Here is a 23,360-nt window from a genome sequence, read left to right on the forward strand (position 1 = left end):
TTGTGAGGTAAGACTGTTTTTGTCTGGAGACGGCAGCTGTAAAGTCATAAGGTTTTCACTTGTTGGCCTCAGCCACTCTGCCGTGGGAATGTGTAAAGATATTTCCCCCACAGGGAGGAGAGGGGGTGGAATGGGGGTGAGTCACTTCCAGCTGCCATGGTGGCGGACTCCAGGGGGGGGCCTGCCAGCAGGTTGGTTGCAGTTAACACATAGTCTGTGAGACATGAATCCAGATGTTTGTGTTTGTTTGAGCACCAGGGTTGCTAACTTTGGGTGTATGTATTCCAGGAGATTTCACTGTGTGACCTCTGGCCTCTGACCGCTCCAACCCCACGCTCCCACCATTGGTCGCCTGACACATCTGTCCTCACCATGCCCCGCCCATGCACTCCCACCATTGGTCGCCTGACACATCTGTCCTCACCATGCCCCGCCCATGCACTCCCACCATTGGTCGCCTGACACATCTGTCCTCACCATGCCCCGCCCATGCACTCCCAACATTGGTCGCCTGACACATCTGTCCTCACCATGCCCCGCCCATGCACTCCCATCATTGGTCGCCTGACACATCTGTCCTCACCATGCCCCGCCCCCACACCAATTGGAAAGTAAAAACACTCTGTTCCTCAATTGGATGATTCTTGACTGTCAAACAGCCTGTTTTCCCATCACCAATATTTTTATAACTAATAAACAAATAAGTGTACAAAGAAAATGAAAAAAAACACTTTTATTGCCTCTATGATTTTACATAGAATGTACAGCACATAAACAGGCCATTCGGCCCAACAGGTCCATGCCGGTATTTATGCTCCACATGAGCCTCCTCCCTCCCTCATCTCACCCTATCTGCATATCCTTCTATTCCTTTCTCCCTCATGTGTTTACCGAGCTTCCCCTTAAATGTATCTACACTATTCCCCTCAACTACTCCTTGTGGGAGCGAGTTCCACATTCTCACCACTCTCTGGGTAAAGAAGTTTCTCCTGAATTCCCTATTGGGTTTATTAGTGACTATTTTATATTTATGACCTCTAGTTCTGGTCTCCCCCACAAGTGGAAACACCTTCTCTACATCTACCCTATCAAACCCTTCCATAATCTTAAATCTGGGTTGTTTGCAGCAGAGTCTGGGAGATTAATCTTCAATTCCTGGAGGCTCTACAGCAGTCCTGGAGTGTGTGTGACTGACTGAGAGTGTGTGTGTGTGACTGAGAGTGTGTGTGTGTGTGACTGAGAGTGTGTGTGTGTGTGACTGGGAGTGTGTGTGTGTGACTGGGAGTGTGTGTGTGTGTGACTGGGAGTGTGTGTGTGTGTGACTGGGAGTGTGTGTGTGTGTGACTGGGAGTGTGTGTGTGTGTGACTGGGAGTGTGTGTGTGTGTGACTGGGAGTGTGTGTGTGTGTGACTGGGAGTGTGTGTGTGTGTGACTGGGAGTGTGTGTGTGTGTGACTGGGAGTGTGTGTGTGTGTGACTGGGAGTGTGTGTGTGTGTGACTGGGAGTGTGTGTGTGTGTGACTGGGAGTGTGTGTGTGTGTGACTGGGAGTGTGTGTGTGTGTGACTGGGAGTGTGTGTGTGAGACTGGGAGTGTGTGTGTGAGACTGGGAGTGTGTGTGTGACTGACTGGGAGTGTGTGTGTGACTGACTGGGAGTGTGTGTGTGACTGACTGGGAGTGTGTGTGTGACTGACTGGGAGTGTGTGTGTGACTGACTGGGAGTGTGTGTGTGTGTGACTGGGAGTGTGTGTGTGTGTGACTGGGAGTGTGTGTGTGTGTGACTGGGAGTGTGTGTGTGTGACTGGGAGTGTGTGTGTGTGACTGGGAGTGTGTGTGTGTGACTGGGAGTGTGTGTGTGTGACTGGGAGTGTGTGTGTGTGACTGGGAGTGTGTGTGTGTGACTGGGAGTGTGTGTGTGTGACTGGGAGTGTGTGTGTGTGACTGGGAGTGTGTGTGTGTGACTGGGAGTGTGTGTGTGTGTGTGACTGGGAGTGTGTGTGTGTGTGTGACTGGGAGTGTGTGTGTGTGTGTGACTGGGAGTGCGTGTGTGTGTGTGACTGAGAGTGTGTGTGACTGACTGACTGACTGACTGAGAGTGTGTGTGTGTGTGACTGGGAGTGTGTGTGTGTGACTGGGAGTGTGTGTGTGTGACTGACTGGGAGTGTGTGTGTGTGTGTGACTGACTGGGAGTGTGTGTGTGTGTGTGTGACTGACTGGGAGTGTGTGTGTGTGTGTGACTGACTGGGAGTGTGTGTGTGTGTGTGACTGACTGGGAGTGTGTGTGTGTGTGTGTGACTGACTGGGAGTGTGTGTGTGTGTGTGACTGACTGGGAGTGTGTGTGTGTGTGTGACTGACTGGGAGTGTGTGTGTGTGTGTGACTGACTGGGAGTGTGTGTGTGTGTGTGACTGACTGGGAGTGTGTGTGTGTGTGTGACTGACTGGGAGTGTGTGTGTGTGTGTGACTGACTGGGAGTGTGTGTGTGTGTGTGTGACTGACTGACTGACTGGGAGTGTGTGTGTGTGTGTGACTGACTGACTGACTGGGAGTGTGTGTGTTTGTGTGTGACTGACTGACTGGGAGTGTGTGTGTGACTGTCACTGATATTGAGAGGCTGCTCTCTGTATCTGGGAGTTTCCCTTTAATGTGCTCTGGTGAGCAGATTTAGTCATCGAGGGCTGGGCCAGAAAGTGCAGTTCACGCTGTTGTATAGTAGTCGCACAGGATGTTGGCCAGGAGAGGTTCATAAAACAAAATGCTGCCCTGCTGCTCCACGACAGATTTGTAGCAGCCCCTCCTTAAATTCGTACAACCTTTGAACCTCAACAACCAATCATTGAGCTGTAGTTGCAACATGTGTGTGAATAACTTCTAAAAAATGCACAGCATGTGCCTACAGGGAGTGGTGGCAGAGTGTTTCTGCTACTGTACTGTATGACCAGTAGTAACCGGGGCAATTTAACTATGGGCTGAGCTTTACTTTAACGAGTTCTTGTAAAGGACAAGTTGAACTAAGAAGTTGGCTTTTGGCACAGTGAGTAGATATAGTTCTAGTTTTGTAACCACGTATTCTATCCGTTCTCTTGCTGCAGTAGGTGAATTCTCATATTGTTGGTAACGAAACCAGACCAACAGTTGCTTCTGAGCCAGTTAAAGTTTATGATGAAAAGTCCTTACTTAGAATTGTCTTTGTATTTCACTTTTTGAATGGATAGAGGCACAGGGTGTCAGTGAAACACTGCAAACATTGGCCCCAAATCTCCCCAGAGCCATTCCCACTGTAAATCCATCGGACGTATGGCAGAAACCCAATTAACCACATACACCGGGCTCCCAGGGAAGCTGCAGATCAGCGGCTCCAAGGAAATGTAGTTATTGTAGAAGGGGTTTGTCCTCGGAGCTGCTCCCTCTCCGCCAGCGTTACTTTCCCGGAAGTGCGGTGGGAATTCCACGTACGTGTGTAGCCGGGGTTTCTGCCGAAATAACGCCGGAGAAGCGGGAGCTCCCCGAGGAATCTCCCGGCCTTTATCAATTGTTTGAAAAGTTGTGCATTGACTTTTATAACGAGATGGCTGTAATCGGAGCTCAAAGTGTAAAATTGTGACTCCGCCATCTGTACTTGAATTTGCTGAGTCCTTCGGTTTTAATTCTATGCTCACCCTTCCGTTCTAGTAAGTAGTCACTAGATCTTGACAAAAGAGGCGGCAGTTAATTTATACACCGGAAATCTTACCTCACATTTAAATTGCAAGCAGCAACTTAAAATGTCCAGGAAACTGCTGTCAACTCCTTCACTAGCTGTGTCACGTTATGGGCCATGTTAACTTGTGTTCAGAGAGCTGATGTGTTTTTTTAAAAGAAAACATTTTCTGTCTGGTAATCGTTGGCTGCTTTACTGCCTTGCCTTGTGAAGATCAATTTGAAAATAGTCGACAATTTTGAGAAGTGTTACTGCATTGGAATGTGATCAGTCATTCACTGGTTTTTGGTTTGTTTAAAACTTGTATCATCGTCTACCTGTATAACTTAAATGAACATTTATTTAAAGGAGTAACGTGTTTTAATTGGTGTTAGCTGTAGAATTGCTGCGTTAATGATTGAACTTCTAATAAGCATTGTTTAGATTTATTTATTGATTCCCCAGTTGCTCCCAGGGATGGAAGGGAGAACTGGCTGGTTTCGGGATTGCTGGGACACCTGCTTTCACTTAAACGTTTTGGGGTTGAGTTTCCGCTTTGGATGCAGTCGGGAAATTGTGTCCAAAATGTGCTTGAAATTGTGCTATTGAGGTTCGGCTTCAAGTTTCCACTAAAATTCGTTCACATAATCGCAAACGTAAAATCTCCCGTGAACCGGTGCAATCGAGCAGTGTGTTAGAATGTAATCGTTACTTTCTGCTTTCCATTGAAAAGTATTCTTTGACGTATTTAAGAGTAATGACCTGGGGCAGTTTTATTAATACAACAGAAAATGGGTTTATCTGCAAAAATAAGCATTTTTAATAAGGTGTCCTGTCCTCCACCTGTGAGTAACCTGATTTAAAATCACTGTAAATGACTTAAATAAACTATACTGAACCATTTAAGAGTTTCATTGGTGTACACTGGTCAGTTTCGTAGTAAATTAAATGTTTTTTGATCTGAAAACTGCCGACTAGCGCCTGTGCCCCTAAGAGAATGAGCCCAGTTTGAAAAGCCTTCCCGAACCAGCGCAATCGGGGAAATCTCGCAATATCGACCTGGGGGGGGGGAGGGAGGGGGCGTGGCCAGTTCTGTGGGCGGGGCCTGATCCGGGGGCATTGAATCTTAAACCAGCGTAAAAGATCGCGGAAAACACGAACGTAAGTGATTTTGGACGTAACTCACCTACGTTTAAAATTCCCCCGATCTTTTGCACTGGTTCAGCTGATTCTGCTCAGATTGTGCCGATATTACTGGCAGAAACTCAACACTTTACTTTTTTTGTGAATAAATGATTTGTTTAAATATATTGGAAACTTCACCAAATAAATTGGGCGTGAGGATACACCGTTCCCCTCCACTGATCATAATCGTCACATACTTACGACATCTATAATCACGTTTACATCATCTCCAAAGAGAGATTGGGGTTACAAGTACTCTTGCACTGCAGTGCCCCCCCCAGTGCCCCCCCACTCCATCCCCTTTCCTTTTTGTTTAATAACTTCCTGCTTTTGGATCCCAAAAATCTTTGGTCTGTTGTAAATCTGATCAGCTTTAGCCTGGCCCACACTTCCAAATGTGAACTGCTGCAATTTGAGATTCTGGAAAACATTTTCTCACGATTGTGGTTCCCTCAATTTCACAATTGTCCTGGATGTTGCATTGCCCGTTGGGAGGAGAATCAGAACTGTTCTCCCTGAAGAAAGCGATTTACCGTAAATGACCCGGTATCATATGAAAGTGTCTTTCCCCCCCCCCCAAAAAAACAACATTTAGACATTTGTATTTAACAGATACTACAATGGAAACCCTTCGGCAGAGACCCTTGCAATGCTGAAACCAATCTTGGACTATTTAAAGTGCAACATCTGAATTAAATCAGCACGCCTACAATAAACAAAAAATAAACATTTTAAAAATTGAAAGTTAACAGTAATGCTGAAAGAGGTTTACAGAAACCCACAAATCCAGACTCCTCGGATCCATTGAACAGAGCAGGTGAGTTGGGATCGTCTCGTGCTCTGTGTCCACAATATAACTTTAGCTGGAGAGGCAGAGTCTGATTCCCTCTTCTGCAGAACATTCTCCAGAACAGTCCATGACATTGGAGATGCAGCATTCATTGATGCCGTTCACAATAATCAGTGGATCCACATGTCTACTATCCATTGGGCGGTTTCTTCCCGAGACTGAGCTCCCGTACGCCCTCCAGGAGTGACGGTGAGAGTCCCATTGATTCTCCAACTACTGGACTTGAATCACTCCATCAGTTTGCTCACTGATCGATTCAGTGGCTGCAACATGCACATCATTCCCTTAATAATCATCGCTAATTGAGTCTTTTATTTAACTCTTTCTTGAACAGAAAACATTTGGTGGCATCTGAATGAATTCCAGGATGAGTAAAGTATAGTTCTGTGCCCACACAGTCCTGATCCATTCTGGCATCAGCGTCTTTCTCCTCCGTCCCTTACAATACACTCTGGCTGGAGAACCCCTTGGGAATTTTATTTTTCAAATTCTGGAATCAGTTTGGTGCCTTTTGAGACCGTGATACATTTGTACAACACACAAACGTCAGCGGAGACTTTCAGCGTTACCTGATGAAGGTTCAAAACCACGTTTTATGAGGGGATGAGGAGGAATTTCTTCACTGAGTGTTGTGATTCTTTGGAATTCTCCAACCCAGAGGGCTGTGGATGCTGAGTCATTGAGTATATTCAAGGCTGAGATGGATAGATTTTTGGACTCCAGGGGAATCAAGGGATGTGGGGATCGGGCGGGAAAGTGGAGTTGAGGTCGAAGATCAGCCATGATTTGATTGAATGGCGGAGCAGGCTCGAGGGGCCATATGGCCGACTCCTGCTCCTATTTCCTCTGTTCTTATGTGCTGCTTTAAGTGCTGAAACTGGACACGTTTCTCTCTGAACAATCTCATAGATTCGCTGTATTGCTGCAAGAATCTCTTTCCTCCCATCTCTCCCCTCTCCCATCCCCTGGTGCCCTAAAGGGCCTGGCCTGTGCTTTCAGACACATATAGGTGTGATTCTGTAGTAGATTATGCTAATGCCAACTCCTTGCCGCTCTCTAACTCATGCCAGCAACTGCTGGCCATTCACGTTCACACACTCCTTTTGCAGAATGCTCTCCAGTGACTGTATCCATGAGCCTCAAACACTGTCTTAGGCTTCACAGTGCTGCTAATTCAGGTTACTATTTCAAAAGCCGGAAGTAGTGGTGTGTGATTTATATCCAGATGTACATTTGCTAAAATTTGTGGCCAGTAGTCGAGAGTGACAGTACATGCTGGGGTGTACAGAATTTGTTCAATGCCCTGATCTGTGTTGGACGTCCCACAATGAAGTGATATGTTCCTCGTGCCTGTGTGTGGGACCACATGAGCATTGCAGAAAGTGGATCCGGCCAGCTCTGATGAGACTCTGTTAAGGGTCATTCTTAATATCATTATTGAATAGAATCTGGCTAAATTTAGATATTCGTTAGGGTTGGGAGTCGAAGTGATGGGACATATTTAAGGGAGGAAGGAATGTTCTTTCCTCATTCCAGCCGGACACCAGGATTTTTGTTGTCTAGAAAACCATTTTATCAACTTCTGAGAAATGTTAAAACACAACTTTCAAATTAGATTTTTTTTAAAAAAAGACGCTTTCTGGAAAACTTAAATTATAAAAGCTCACTGCTCCTTTTCAAATAACAGATGCAAACTGCGACAGTGTTGTACAGTATTTACCAACAGAGGCATTTAAAAAAAAAAAAAATTCCAGTTTAAAAAGTAGATGTTGGACCTGTGTCTGGGCTGGATACTCTTCATTGTCAATAGACCAGCAGCTTTCTGTATAAAATTACATGTTTGGGAGGATTTCTCTCAACCATATCGAGTTACATCGAGTCTACAGCACAGAAACAGGCCATTCGGCCCAACTGGTCTATCCCGGTGTTTATGCTCCACACGAGCCTCCCCCCTCTCTACTCCATCTCACCCTATCACCATATCCTTCTATTCCTTTCTCCCGCATGTGGACATTTATATAAATTTACAGTGTTCAGAAGCAGCAACATCTTGTTTTTTAATTCTAGCACTAATTTTGGTTGAACATTCGGTTCTGGTTATTATTTGCCCGTCCATGAAATACACCAGATTATTAGCCACATGATTATCTAGTTCAGCAAGTATACTGTGTATATAAAGAGCAGGGACCCACTTCAAAAATTGTTAATTGAATGTGAAATGCTTTGGGACATAGTGAGGGGACCTGATAAGGTGCTTTGTTAATACAACTTTTTCTTCCTATGTTCAGTAATGATAAGTAGACATGTGTTTTACTGAGGATATTGTGTTTTGGTACAAGTAATTTAAATTAGTACTGATGGGTCTAAATAACCAGTATGATGAATGGGACAGTTGATTTCCACAAGGAAGAATCAATTAATGATTTTCAACCATATAAACCAGCAATGTTCATCGACACCTTGGTGGCTGTGATTATACTTCTTAGTTTTTCCTTTATAGTTGTATAAATTGATACCACTTTCATGCAATTGACGACAGATTTTCTGGGGTTGTAATTAGCAATCTCTCAACATGAATGTAATTAGGCATTAGTGACTTGGAACAGACTAGCTGTCAGTTCACACACCATCAGCAGAAACAGAAACAGAATTAAAAACCACCCTATAAAATTCTCTCTGCTTGTGAAATGATTTCAAGGTAATTCTCTAATCCTAAGTTTCAGATGACTCCTAAGCTTCAGCTTTGTGTTGTTTGATGCCATCTGACTCACTGTATAATATTGCAGCCTTATATCAATTTACTTCCAGATATCTATTATTCTGGAGTGACATAAAGAGATGTTTGAATCTTGATTCTGCCTGGACAATGATAGACTGGCATCAATATCTACTGGTTTTAAACAATTAATAATCCATTACCCTGCATCATAACTCAGCCTGTTTCTGGTCTCATCTGATGTGTGTGTGTGTGTGTGTGTGTGTGTGAGAGAGATATATTTATATAATATAAAATATCAGTAGGAAAGTCACTGGATCAGGAGTGGAAACCTGACTGATTCTCCCCTTCCCCCTCGTCCCCGGGCACTCCAGCTGTTGCTCCAGCTGTGATCAGATTGGGATTCAATCTTGGGACCTTCTGGTCTGCACTAGGCAGTCGGTACCCACTGGGAATTGGGGATTTGTTTATTTACCATTGGATCCACATGTAAACTTTTGGATGCTAACCATTGTATGAATTGAAGTATTTTGTTACATGTCTATCAAGAGCGATTCACTTTAAATCTATCTTCCCAGTATGCGTTTGAGTTTGAAATTCTTAAACTGATTCATTGCAAAATATATTCTTTTAATGCCTATTCTGTTCTTTCAGATATATGTTGGGTAAAGGAGCAAAGCGAAAGTTTAGTGAGCATGAAGATGGGGTGGAGGGCAACGTGTCCTCTGCTGGGCATTTTCCATCTAAGGTGTCCTACACCTTACAGCGTCAAACTATCTTCAACATTTCCCTCATGAAACTTTACAATCAACAGCCTTTAACGGAGCCCAGTTTGCAGAAGACAGTATTAATCAACAATATGCTGAGAAGAATTCAAGAGGAGCTGAAGCACGAAGGCAGTTTGAGACCCGTGTTCCTTGCCCCTTCTCAGCCCAGTGACACTCTCAACGATAATTACAGAGAAGTCCAGCCTGCATTCAGCCACCTTCCTGCTCCTCCAATCCAATCTACTAGTTTGGCAAGCACTACATCACCAGACTCCTGCCTCACACCAGCCTCAGTGCTGGAGGAAGACACCTTGTGCAGCTCACAGACTATTGAACCGGATGCAAACAAACCACCGACCCACTCGCTGAAAGATAGTTTCTCCTCTGCCTTGGATGAAATTGAGGAGCTGTGCCCATCTTCTGCCACCGCTGACACAAAAAACTGCAAAGGTGACTCGAGCGAGTTCAGCAGTCAAAAACCCGAGGAGATACAGGAGAGCAAGCTACCTGAAACCAAGTTCACAGACTCATTACCAGGCAACTTTGAGATCACTACCACGGGCTTTTTAACAGATTTGACACTGGATGACATCCTGTTTGCAGATATTGACACCTCCATGTATGACTTTGATCAATGCACATCTACCATAGGACCTAGCTCAAAAATGACGGCAGTCACAGCTGATGATATTTTGAAAACCTTCTCTCCATACAGTAACCACAGTAACCAATCAGTGACTCCAAGTCAGCCTTTCAAAATGGACCTTGCAGAACTGGACCATATAATGGAAGTACTTGTTGGGTCTTGATATGACAAAAAAAAAGAAATTAGATTTTTTTTTATACAGTTTATTTACAGATAATATTCATGCATTATTGTTTTTAAATGTGATGGAGTCACTGCAAATTTTACAACATTGTGCATGCATTTTTGCTTGCCTATATAAAATAGCAATTACACTAGTTATTGCTTGCAGTAGAGTTGGGAGTATCTTCATCGATGTATGTCCACTTGTAGGGTTTTTAAATGTTATTTTATTAATCACAGCTTTGTTATTGAAAGAGCTATGAATACTTGGTACAGGCAAAGGATTGTCTTCACAGACTGTGACATGCATCAGTTCTGAAGCATTGTGCAATGTACATGCTGAGCACAAAGGTTATGTCAGAAATATTATGAAATGTGTACATATGTTTTTTTTTAAGGTAAGCCATGCTGTGCGAGTCTCAACATTCTTCCTGTGGTCTTCAATTCAATCGTTCATTACTAACTGACCATTGCTGTTTTAAACCTGCTCTCTGGGTTTATTTTATATTTTTGTACAGGTTCTGCAGTTGATCATATTGTTTTCTAAAGTGCTGTTTTTATACACCGGAGATAGCTATTTTGATAGGACGCGCTGTCACAAAACTCTACTAAATTCAGATGAACAAGGATAACTTGTACTTTTATACAAAAAGAAAAACTGAATGTTCATTATCGGGTGCAAGGGAAATTCAGACAAATGGGTCCAGAACAGATGGATCCATGAGAGTACACATGCAATAAAAAAAGGATTGGGGGGCGGAGGTGATGTACGTACAGTGACTACATTCTAAAGAATGGACCTTGTTAGGAATGATTTTGATCCCTTTTCCACCCAGCATATTTACCAGACCTGAAATACATCCATTTATAGCATCCCAATATGTTCCATCAAGGTGTGGCTGAGTATTTTGGGACTTAGTTCAAAACTAATGTAACTGACATACTGGGCCAGCTTCTGCTGGTGTGAGACCTCGTTAATTAGACTTGCTCGGGCACATTTAGGTTTTAAAAAAAGAAAAAAGTTTGCCTACAGAGTTGGTGGGAGTGCGAACTGATAAGAGCACGGTGAGAGACGGGGCACCTGGGACCTTAGTGAATGACAGGACAAACAGTCTATCTCCTTAATCGATGAGATTTAAAGATTGGGAAATAAATAGAGGAAGGACTGAGAAAGGGGGTGAATTAGAGGGGGTGAGTTCAATGTCAAATCGGGTACAGAAAGAGAAATACAGAGAAAGAAAGGTTGGATAGAGAGAGAGAAAAAAAAGACAGAAAGGAAAAGTAAGAATTTTTTTTTAAATTTTAAATTTGACATTTTTAAAATCTTCAACAATAATTCACAGCCTGAAGGAATGAGACTCCACACTTTAATTGTTCACTTTCTGGGTCAGAGCGGTTGATTGGCCGTCATTAACAATTATCATTTCATTAAAAGGGTACTTACGCTGTTAATTACTAGACTTCACTTTTTGTGGCGAGTTTAATGGGCAATTAATGGGCAAATGCAACAACGTGATGAAAATCACGGGGAGGTGCGAGATGCATGAGGCTAACGGCAGAGTGGTGCAAATCGTCCGACAACTTGTGGCGATTCGCAACTCACGGAGTAAATCTTCCTCGCCACAAGTCGCTGGCCGATTTGCACATTAATAACGGCGTGTGTTGTTCACACACTGTTACTGTCTCAGCAGAATCTGGGCCTTAATCTTGATACCCCCCATCTATCACCCACCCTCTCCTTAATCCATTTATCCGGAAACAAAATGTGTCCCACTGCTACCCACTCTGTACCGTATACAGTTTACATCTTTGTGGCATTCTATAACTAAAGTGCACAGGAAACCTATGCAAGTGAATAAAACAAAAGATATCGGATATCTCGAGTTTTGTCAGGAAATGTAAACACAACAACTCTGTGCTACACTGAAAGTTTTCATATCTGTGAACCAGGGAAAGCATTTCAAGTTTTAAGATCTGACCAAATGGAATTCTAGTTCCACAGGTGGATCAGGGAGACGTAAATCTAGCCGTGCTTTTTACTTCTAATATATCGTTACTTGTTAAAATCACACAGGATGTGAACTTGTATGCCTTTTTTTTTTAAATATGAAAGGGGATTTCAAAGCATCTCAAAACTGCAGCTGCATTGGCCCAATCTGTAAAATGCAGCAGAATGCTGAAACTGGTTTTGAGTTCTGTGCCAAAAATGGTCGTTTTAAACCAGGTCCAAGGAACCAGCAATAAATTTAGATTTTTTTTCATGTATTTTGAAGAAAACGCTTGGTGATATTCTACCGTGTTGGAAGGAAAGTACCTGATTATTCTCCAGCCCAACCTTTTTAAAAAGCATGTGTACGATATCAATACTTAGCTGCTGCAAGGAGTGCTTTCTGTGAGAATGTACACTTCAGTATTACTGTGATGAAGTACATGCCTTTTGCTACAGACTGAGGAGAGTTTGGGAATTAAACCTTTTTCAAGCTTCGGAAACTGAAGCCAATCACATAACACCACTTCGCATTTCCAATACGACTGGCTTTTTATTTCAACTTATTCATCCCTTTAGGTAGGTTTTGGAGGGGGGGTTCCCCCTCTCTTTCCCCCCCTCTCTTCCCCCCCCTCTCTTTCCCCCCCTCTCTTTCCCCCCCTCTCTTTCCCCCCCTCTCTTTCCCCCCCTCTCTTTCCCCCTCTCTCTTTCCCCCTCTCTCTTCCCCCCCTCTCTTTCCCCCCCTCTCTTTCCCCCTCTCTCTTTCTCCCCCTCCCCTTTTTACAGTCAAATTTCAGGCAAAAGCAGATCTCTATGCATGACTTTACACAGTGTAATTATGCTTTCTAAAGCTTATGTTTATGCACAGACAAGCATATTCAGTAATTGTCTTGTAAATTGCTTTGAAATGATTGGAATGCATCACTGCTTACAGCCAAACTGTAATAACATTCTAGGTTTTCCTTGTTTTGTTTTTTCAATGGTACTATAGCAGTTTTGTGCAGATTACAACCTATATTGTTGCAATGCATATGGCTAATTTAGGAGTAACTTTTTTAATTAATTTATTTAAGAATTTTAAATTATGTTTTATGTTCTCCCACATTATTATCTGTTTAAATTCTGCTCTTGTAATGGGAATGATTACTTGCAGTAACTGTGACTATATTTGGGTTTTCGTGTTGCAAATTTAAAACCTTTTATAAACAAAATGAAGGAACAGCCAGTGATTACTTTACTTGGCACAGTTTCCGTTAATTGGAAGTGAGAAGACTCTTTGTGTTTACAAATCACGTTTTCCCCTCAAAACCAAGGCTAATGTGTGGATTACAACCAAAAGTGGCCACATTTCAATACTGGTGTCACCTTATAGGAAATGTATAAAGAGTTGGACATTATCCAGTTTGATGCATATTGGTATATTATTGAGCTTTGATTTGATCAGGAAACAAACATTAAAAATAATTCCTTCAGATAAATTCACTATGCAGTTATATCATGTCTGATTTTTGGAATATTTGAAGTTCCAAATTAACCTTCTGGTTTAATCCGCGATGTTAAATGGGACATTTTTGAAGCACTGGGAAGTGGCCATTTTAGAATCTGTGCGTGTATATAAGATATGTCTTTGTAAAATGTCTAGTGTTTGGACAGAACTGGTAGATACAGTCTAAACTAGAACGTAAGGACCAGAGCACGCATTCTCATTGGTTGTTGGAAAATAACAAAATGACAAGAAAAGAGCAGAAAAAACTTTGGGTGTGGAGTGATATTTTCCCCTCACCTTATTTATTCTTTGTGTAAATATATTTATTTTAATGTGAAGCTAACAGAATCTGCTAAATGGATTGTAATGTGTACAGAATGTAAGTATAGTGGGAATGTATTCAGCTTTTGGAATGTACATTTGTGTGGACGGGTGGGAGCCATGTTCAAAGGATTGAAACAGCCTGACTTTCGGGAGAATCCTTAGAGATGTTGCTTCTGTCGAGGCAGAAACGCTGTAATTTTCCACAGATCTCTGAGCTGTGCCTTTTTCTATGCAATATTTCAAACATATACATCTGAAAGCGAGGTTACTGTATTCACATATAATTACAGACTGTAATTAATTAAATGCAATTGGACAAATGTAAGTGGAATTGAGCAGTCTTACTTTTGTAGTTTTATATTCAACAATAAACTGTAAAATAAAATGCTATTCTTTTCCCAATCTCTCTTATTTAAAACGACTACACTCTTTAAACAAATCTGCGTCCTGGAAGATCCAGATTCAAACATGTATCCTAGAATTTTAAAGCACAAAAGGAGTCCATTTGGCCCATTGGGATGGGAGCCATACTACCCCCCTCGCCGCCCCGACTGGAATTTTCCTCCTTGTTCTTGCAGGACCACTGTAGGCCTCTCTTTCCCCTGCCAACTTCAGGCAAATGGCAGTGGGGGGAGCGGGCTCTGTATCCCTGTTTCCCAGGGCCACCATGTTGAACAGCAGGGTAGGTGCTGGGAAACGGTGGAAAAGGCCCAGTATTCCCCCCCCCCCCCCCGGATGGAATGGCCCCCTCTCCCTCCATTAGGCCCCAGAGATTTACCTGCTGAAGTCCTCGGTCCTGGCCGCGGCCTCCCGTGGGAGCATTCCTCCCGATCGTCTGTGCGCTTCTGCCCCTTTTAAGGTCCTTCACCTCTTGTGACCTCTGCTGGACTTCCCCCTTTCATGACTGGCTACCCCCTTGATGATAGGAATGGCAATGAAAGCCTGCTGTGCATCTCCAACGAGTCCAGACCCAGGAAAATGGGCCGGGAGTGGGGCAGATACAGAAGGACAGGTGGAACTCTGCCCAGAAGCGTAGAATCCCCTCCCTTGATGCTAGGTTTTTGCCTTCTGCAATCAGTCAATCCAGTCTTACAAGTAGTGACCTTTGACCTCTGGCTGATAGAAACTTTGTTGTCCTGTATAGAGCCATGGAGTTCCCCCTGTCCTCCCCCCCGCCACTTGCTACTCGCTAAGGGTTGCCAACTCTGTCTGGGTGTATTCCTGGAGGTTTCATCACGTGACCACCCGTCGCGAACCGACCAGCCCCCACTCCTCCCGCCATTGGTCCATCCTCCAGGCACACGGCCGTCCCACAGCCAATTGGAAAGTGAACAGACTCTTTGTTACCCAATTGGATTAATCCTGACTCTCCGTGAAACAGCCTTGTTTTTCCCCCCCTATCCAATATTTTTATAATCAATAAATGATAAGAGTTCAAAGAAAATGGGGGAAAAAAACCACAATTTTGTTAAAGCCCCAATGATTTTTCTCCCGACTGTTTCCGGCAGCAGTGACCTGGAAATCAGTCTTCAATCCCTGGAGACTCCTGGAGGATTGGTAACACTCGCTGCACAGCTTCAGCACACAATTGGTGAATTTACCCCCATAAATGGCACCGGGAACTTGTGGCAGGGAGAGAGGAACAATCTGAACACCTTCCTGCTCACCACGTTACAGCAGGTTCCAGCGCGGAGAGCACTGGTCGTTATATAATACAAACTGACACAAGAACCTTGAAGATAAGAATTTTTTTTTGAAACAGTCTCCTCCTTCCTCCCATTTTTAATTATTTAATTTTTTTCCCTTCATTCCCCTCGGACCCCATAAACCACTCCCTAAATTAATGGGTAGATTAGTGGCATTATTCCCAAGTCCTTACTTATCCTGTTTACTAACTAATTACTAAGAAGCTCGTGAGAATGACCGAGATAATCCATCTTCTCATTTTCCTTCTCTCTCTCTGTCTTTTTCTCCCCCTCCCTTCGATAACTCCACCTTTTGTATGTTGCTGCATCAATTGTTGTGCCTTGTGTCACCTATGCAAATAAAGCAGTTTATTCTACTTGCAATAAAGAATAAAGCAGCCAAATTAAAGGGTTCCAGCTCTTAACAACAGTTTTATTAATCATAACTCTCATTATTTTCTTTGGAGTGAATGTTTTTTCATTATTTGTATTGGCATTGTATTTTTTGCCATAATACATGCATCCAATAACTGTGTAAATGTTTATACATTCAGTATAAACTGATTTATCCAGATTAATGTCTAATGTGGTTGAAAATGTTGGGTCCAAACCTGGCTGCCAGACTTTACCAGACTGATTCCTGGGATGGCAGGACTGACGTATGAGGAGAGATTGGGATTGGGTCGACTAGGCCTATATTCACTAGAGTTTAGAAGAATGAGAGGTGATCTCATCGAAACATATAAAATTCTAACAGGACTCGACAGACTAGATGCAGGGAGGATGTTCCCGATGGCTGGGGAGTCCAGAACCAGGGGTCACAGTCTCAGGATACGGGGTCTGCCATTTAGAATCAAGATGAGGAGAAATTTCTTCATTCAGAGGGTGGTGAACCTGTGGAATTCTCTACCACAGAAGGCAGTGGAGGCCAAGTCATTAGATGTATTCAAGAAGGAGATAGATATATTTCTTAATGCTAAAGGGATCAAGGGATATGGGGAAAAAGCGGGAACAGGGTACTGAGTTAGATGATCAGCCATGATCATTTTGAATGGCGGAGCAGGCCCGAAGGGCCGAATGGCCTACTCTTGCTCCTATTTTCTATGTTTCTGCCATTTTACAAGGTCAAGTAACTGAACTTTCCTCTAGTATCGAAGGTGATCAGTGCCCATTAACAGCTGTTTTACTGTCGTGTATTGGCTTTAAATGGTTCTGGGCAGAACAAGATACAAATTGTCTGTGACAGAGTGACCGGGAGTTTGGATGTTCTCTGAAACTAAACGTACAAAACAGCTGCATGTCTGTCCCACATAAATCTGGTAACAAATATCATTGAGATGTGAATGGCAACATGAAGTTAATCTTCCCAATTTAGCTGGGATTTTATTTCCTTAGAGAGGGGAATGAGAGAAAGGCAGGATTATTTTCAGTGGCCAAGATGAGTTCCATTATCAGCAATCAGATGCTTTTCACCTATTCTAATTTACAAGTTGAGACCAGAAATCCCTGTTTTTAAATCTCCCGTTAAAGATACACTGCAGACAACCATCCCGAATGTCCTGAAGGGAGAAATCTGCCAGCGTTCCCACTACTCAGGGCTTTTATGAGCGTATAAAACAATAGTTAAAGAGAGAATAGGGCCACTGAAGGATAATGGAGGGCGTCTAACTGTGGAAATATTTTACATCAGCTTTTATAAATGATGGTGGAAGTGAGAATGAGTTGTATTGGAGAAGGACGTGGAAATCACAGATGGCTGTAAAAAAGGAAAAAAAAATTAGCAGAACTCAAAATGGATAATTCACCAGAGTTGGATGACTTCACCCTGGACGACTGAAGGGAGTCGGAGAAGAGGCTCTGAAAACAATTTTTCAATCCTTCATAAGTTATGCAGATGGTTTCAGGGGACTGGAAAGTATCATGTCTGTTGAAGAAAGAAGGGAAGAATAAATTGAGTCAAGTGTACACATAGTCTTGGAATCCATAATAATTCAAGAACAAAATAGCAAGTATTTAGGAATTCAAGGGTTAATCAAGCGTAACCAGCACTGATTTGGTAAAAGCAAGTTTCTTTGATGAGTTTAATAGAATTTTTGAAGAAGTGGCCGATTGGATAGATAACGAGGATGCAGTAAATATAGTGCCGATGGATTGTCGATAAGATCTCTCACAGGAGGCTTGTTACAAAACTTCTGCCGTATAGTATGAGGAAAAAATAGCCGCATGAACAGAAGGCTGGTCGATGGACAGGGACCAAAGGAATGGTTAACAAAGTGACAAGGGGTGTTGTTCGGACTGGAGGAGATTCCATTGCGGGGTCAGGGTGCAGGCTCTAATATTGTTCTTGATAAATCAATAAACGATTTTGACTTGAGCATAAATAATACAATATTGTAATTTACTGATGGCACAAAAATAGGGGGTTTGACGAACAGAAAGGTAGACTTCAGGTTAGAAGAACCGGCCGACAGGCGGAAGATGCAATTTAATGTGGAGAAGTGTGAGCCACTGCAAACCAAGGAAGGGCAGAATACAGTGAGTCAATGGAAAGATACTGATGGGTTTGGATAAACAGACATCAAGAAGTTCAAATATATCTTCCCACAAAAGTGTGAGTGCAGCAATTAAAAAAGAGCCAATAGCATTTTGGGTTTTTTAAAAAGGTGATGGTAAATTTGTGCCGGGCAATGATTTGGCGACAGTCAGAGTTCAGACATTATCGGTGCCTGTGGAGTATTTATCCGTCCTCGTCATCTTTGACCTGTCTGCAGTCTTTGACACAGTCGACCACAACCATCGCCATCCTCCTCCAACACCTCTCCCCCGTGGGCCGGCCCTCCCCTGGTCCCACTCTCACCTGGTCCCACTCTCACCTGGTCCCACTCTCACCTGGTCCCACTCTCACCTCTCCCCCGTGGGCCGGCCCTCCCCTGGTCCCACTCTCACCTGGTCCCACTCTCACCTCTCCGATTGAGGCACAGCATCTCTGGAAATGGCTTCTCTTCCCACCTCTGCTCTGTCACCTCGGGAATAAGCCAGGGATCCGTGCGCGGACAATCATCTCCTTCCATCTACATCTGCGCCTTGACCACCTCAGCCACCTCTCCTTCTTTAAGATCCTTCTTAAAACCCACCTCTTTGACCAGTTTTTGGCCCACCCTTCCAAATATCTCCTGCTGTGGCTCAGCCTCCGGTTTCTCCTAAAGTTTCTGTGAAGTACTTTGGGATGTTTTTCGATGTTAAAGGTGATTTATAAAGCAAGTTATTGTCATTGTCACCTGTGACCCGATTATAGAAAGGATGTTAAAACCACAGAGAGCGAACTCTGCAGATTCAACAGGACACTGGCAAGGATGGGAAATTATACTTACAAGGAGAGACTTGAGGTACCAGAATTATTAGAAAATGCTGAGGAGATTTAATAGAGGTTTTTAAAATTCCAAAGGGGTTTGAGAGGGTGAATAAATCAGTGAAGCGAGGCCATCAATTAAAAATTCTCAGAGAGAGGTGAGGTGAGAGTTCCTTCTGCCAATAGTTCTTTGAGCCTGGGATATTTGTGAAGTGTTTCCCCAGTGAGCAGCACCGTCACCTCTGAAAGTGGCGGCTTCAGGCTCCACTCCAGAGTCTTGAGCGTATAATCCAGGCTTCAGAGCAGTACAGAGGGAGTGCTGCACTGTCAGAGGTGCTGTCTCTCAGATGAGAGATTAAACCGTTTAGGTGGATGTGAAAGATCCCACAGCATTATGAAGAAAAGCAGAGGTGTCCTCACAATGAACACCCACAAAAACAGATTATCAGGCCATTTATCTCACTGATGTTTGTGGGATCTTGCTGTGTGATATTGCTGTGTGATAATTGGCTGCAGTGTTTGGCTACAAAGCTCCATGACTACATTTCGAAAGTAATTCATCGGCTGTGTAGTGTCCTGAGGGTGTGAAAGGTCCAAGTTCCTTCTTTCATTACAGGGAGTAGTTGAGGCAGAGACCATTGTATCCTTTAAGGGAAAATAGATAAATATTTAAAGCAGAGAAAGATACAGAGCTGTGGGGAGGCAGTGGGATTAGTTTCCAGTTGCTCCAGCAAAGAGTCAGTAGAGATGATGGGCTAAATAGTCGTGTTCTGTGCTGTGTGGTTCTACGGTCACTATCCAGAGACTGCCGCTGGAATATGCAGTTTGCTGAGAACAGGATCAGGATAAACTGTGATGTCCCCTACAGTTGAATAGCTGGCCAACACCCACCCGCTCTCACACAAAGAATGACCAGTTGGTGACGTACTGGAGAGTTGATTTGAGATACTTCACCTACAGGGAGAGATGAACGAACAAGCCACAAGATGATTACTGGCGAGGATGCCCATGTGGCCCATAATTCATCCATCCAGAAAGTTCCCTCATTGTAGCTGAATTCCTTGGAATTTTACCCCAGTGAAACTGGACACCTTCAGAAAAGGGAAAGGAGAAACTTGGAAAGGAAATTTAAAATAAATATATATTTCAGAATCCACTCTGCATTAATATAGCAACTACATGGAATTTTTCCTGAACATTGAGAGATTTATACACACGTAATAAATACAGTCAGATTATTTCTACTCACACAACAAACTGTATCACAGCAGTAGATCTAGAAGTAGAGTGCTGCGATTTCTGATCTTAAATCAGTTATTTGATGCTTGCTGGCAAGTTAAAACTCCACCGTGTGTAGCACAGAGGTAGTACATGAGAAATCACTGAGTTAATTCAAGATATTTCACCTATAGGGAGAGAGGAACGAACAAGCCACACGATGATCACAGGTGAGGCTGCCCATTTGGCCGATCTTAATTCATCCATCCAAGAAAGTCCCTCGTTCTGGCTTCCAATTGTTTCTTGAATAATTCCAGGGTTTTCACCTCCACTGCCCTCTCTGGAAATCCATTCCGATGAAGGCTTCACACCTGAAATGTTCACTTGCCTCTTTCTCTCTCCACAACTGCTGACCGACCCGCCCAGCGTTTCCAGCATTTTCCGGTTTTGTTTCTGATCCTCATGCGGTTCACACTGTGTGCAGAGTTAACCCTCGCGGTTCCTGATTATCACTAAATATGGTGCATGGCGTCCATGTGTGTGTGTTTGTCCCTCTCCTGCATCATCCTGTCACGGATAACCTTATATATTTTCACCCCACTGTAAGTGTCGCATTACTTGGTGCCTATATCTCACCCCCATTATCACCGCCCATTGTGGTCCCATTGAAATGTATAAAATTCTGACAGGGCTGGACAGACTGGATGCAGGGAGGATGTTTCCCCTGGCTGGGGGGAGTCCAGAACGAGGGGTCACAGTCTCAGGATACGGGGTTAGGACATTTAGGTCTGAGATGAGGAGAAATTTCTTCGATCAGAGGGTGGTGAACCTGTGGAATTCTCTACCACAGAAGACTGTGGAGGCCAAGTCACTGAATATATTTAAGAAGGAGCTCAATAGATTTCTAGACACAAAAAGCATCAAGGGACATGGGGAGAGAGTGGGAATATGGTATTGAGATAGACGATCAGCCATGATCATATTGAATGGTGGAGCAGGCTCGAAGGGCCGAATGGCCTACTCCTGCTCCTATGTTCTATGTTTCTAGTCTGCAGGCTGTGTCCTGGATTGGACTGCATTTCATGGCAGCCGGAGGCCATTAGCACATTTTGTATTTTTTTAAAGCAGAAGGCAGCCCATAATGCCAGAGCATTGGCTACAGGTGGCGTTCCTGAACCTGTGGCCTTTTTTTTTTATTCGTTCACGGGATGTGGGCGTCGCTGGCAAGGCCGGCATTTATTGCCCATCCCTAAGAGGGCAAATTAAGAATCAACCACATTGCTGTGGGTCTGGAGTCACATATAGGCCAGACCGGGTAAGGACGGCAGGTTTCCTTCCCTAAAGGACATTAGTGAACCAGATGGGTTTTTACAACAATCCGGTAGTTTCATGGCCATCATTACTGATACTAGTATTTTAATTCCAGATTTTTATTTTAATTAATTGAATTTAAATTCGCCAGCCGCCGTGGCAGGATTTGAACTCGTGACTCTGGATTTTAGTCCAGGCCTCTGGATTACTAGCCCAGTAACATAACCACTACGCTACTGTACCCTCTTACAGATAGGAAACTTAGGAGCCTCTGGAGAGCGAGGCATGAGAGGAATCGAGAGGCAGGTGCCAGTTGTCGTTAGTCAGGATGTTATTTGCTTCTCTTCCATTTCACCGATTCCACCCTCCATTACCTCCCGACCCAAGAAGCTCAGGAAACCTTCGTTTCGCTCCTCCTGCAAGTGACAAATGAAATCAGCTCCTCAGTGACCCGTTTTACCTCCTCAAGATGTGTCTCACGAACCACCAGAAACGGAGGAGAAACAAGCAACAGGTCCGTCTGCCTCCAACCCTGCCAAGACATCATAGCCCACACCATCACTCACTGCTTCCCTCTCAAGCACCAGCCCAGAGACATCCATCCATGGGGAATTAAAGAGTGAGGCAGAAGGGAACACACAAGGGTGACACAGAGAGCACGAGTGGACAGGAGGAGCCTGTGGGTGGAAGATGAGAAGGAAGATGTTGCTGACTGGAGGGTCCGGAGAAATGAAGAGCCTGGGGATTGAGATCACACAAGTCCTGTTTTTTAAGAGTGCTTGCAGAACATCAAAGGTATGTGCAGGTAACAGGGATGGTCCCCAAGAATGTGCAGGAAATGGAGGACCAACTGAAGGGATCAACTATCTACATGATGGATGGTTTCATGCTACGTATTGCAGTTCACCCTGGAGCATGTCGCAGCTTCAGGCCGATCTGCAGCAGAGGCCCTAAGGACAGTCTTAGCTACTGCCATTGATGCTCAGACTGCTCCCAGAGGCCTTGGATGGCTGTCTCTTCTGGCTTCAACAGGCTTGGTGAGCAGGTTACAGACAATGATCTCTCAGGGCTACATGGGTGGAACCTCTGTCCCATTCACAGACTGGTAATCGAGTCTGGGATCTTCCTGTACGGCTTCGCTACTCTCTGTCCCAACTAGTTGGGTTATCGGAGGAGCCCATGGGACGATGAGTGCAGCCTATAGTGAGCTTCCTTGACACCAGGTGATTGTAGATCTGCTCCCTGAAATACTTTGAAGGGATCGTTTTCGAGATGCTCCCCATTGGGACTGTTACCATAGCAGCGACAGTGGGGAGACCTGAGGTTAAAATTGGTCAGAAAATTGACCTTTTTTCAAAAAAACTCTTTAAAAAAAACAGGAGTATTACCGTCGCATCTTTTTTATTATAAAAGGGGGAACTCGTCCTCAATTTTCTTTCCCCTTTAATAAAATGTGTTTTGGGAATCCAATACTGGCTTCCCATTTCAACGAAAGACTTGAAGATTTCTGCAATATATCGATTGGAGACACTGGGTTAATGGATTGTTGGATTTAATCTTGGTGAAAGTGGCATAAACCAGGCAACAGACGGCATCGCCCCCCTAGAAGCAACGAGAATGGTTTATTTTATTTTTTACAGTGGTTGGAAGTTTGGGGCTTGAGTAGATTTCATGAAATCCAACAAATAGAGAATTCAGCAGGATTTTGCTCTTTTCTTTACAAATATGTTGGGTCTTTGCAAAGACCTGATTCTTCCCCAAGTATCAGAATAGAGGAAATGGCCTCTAATATTTTTAGCTTCAAGACAATGGGGGCAAAATTAGCCTTTGGTGGGGGGGAATAGTGCAAAATGGGTGATAACCAATCAGCCACCTATCCTACACCCCTCTCGATTTTTATTCCCATTGAAGTGAACAAAGCAGATTTCTCTGGCACTGCCTCCAGACTGGAATGTGAGCAGCCTTTCGGTGTTGTGTCTGTCTATTGTCCACTGTCG

At 43.7% G+C, this 23,360-nt stretch overlaps 2 protein-coding genes across 4 annotated transcripts in view; one reads left to right on the forward strand and one right to left on the reverse strand.

Moving 5' to 3' along the window:
* Window positions 1-14,190, forward strand: part of sertad2b (SERTA domain containing 2b) — a 75,907-nt gene extending 61,717 nt beyond the window's left edge. For all 3 annotated transcript variants that reach the window (XM_067989509.1, XM_067989510.1, XM_067989511.1), the window contains one exon: window positions 9,083-14,190. In XM_067989509.1, coding sequence (XP_067845610.1) covers window positions 9,087-10,004 — 918 coding nt within the window. In that variant the 5' untranslated portion in view covers window positions 9,083-9,086 and the 3' untranslated portion in view covers window positions 10,005-14,190. The remainder of the gene's footprint in view (window positions 1-9,082) is intronic.
* Window positions 14,191-15,943: 1,753 nt separating this feature from the next.
* LOC137324802 (aftiphilin-like) overlaps window positions 15,944-23,360 on the reverse strand; it is a 77,952-nt gene continuing 70,535 nt past the window's right edge. The window contains exon 11 of the mRNA XM_067989514.1: window positions 15,944-17,409. Coding sequence (XP_067845615.1) covers window positions 17,404-17,409 — 6 coding nt within the window. The 3' untranslated portion in view covers window positions 15,944-17,403. The remainder of the gene's footprint in view (window positions 17,410-23,360) is intronic.

The sequence above is a fragment of the Heptranchias perlo genome, chromosome 8 (genome assembly GCF_035084215.1).
Source record: "Heptranchias perlo isolate sHepPer1 chromosome 8, sHepPer1.hap1, whole genome shotgun sequence".
NCBI classification, from domain to species: domain Eukaryota; kingdom Metazoa; phylum Chordata; class Chondrichthyes; order Hexanchiformes; family Hexanchidae; genus Heptranchias; species Heptranchias perlo.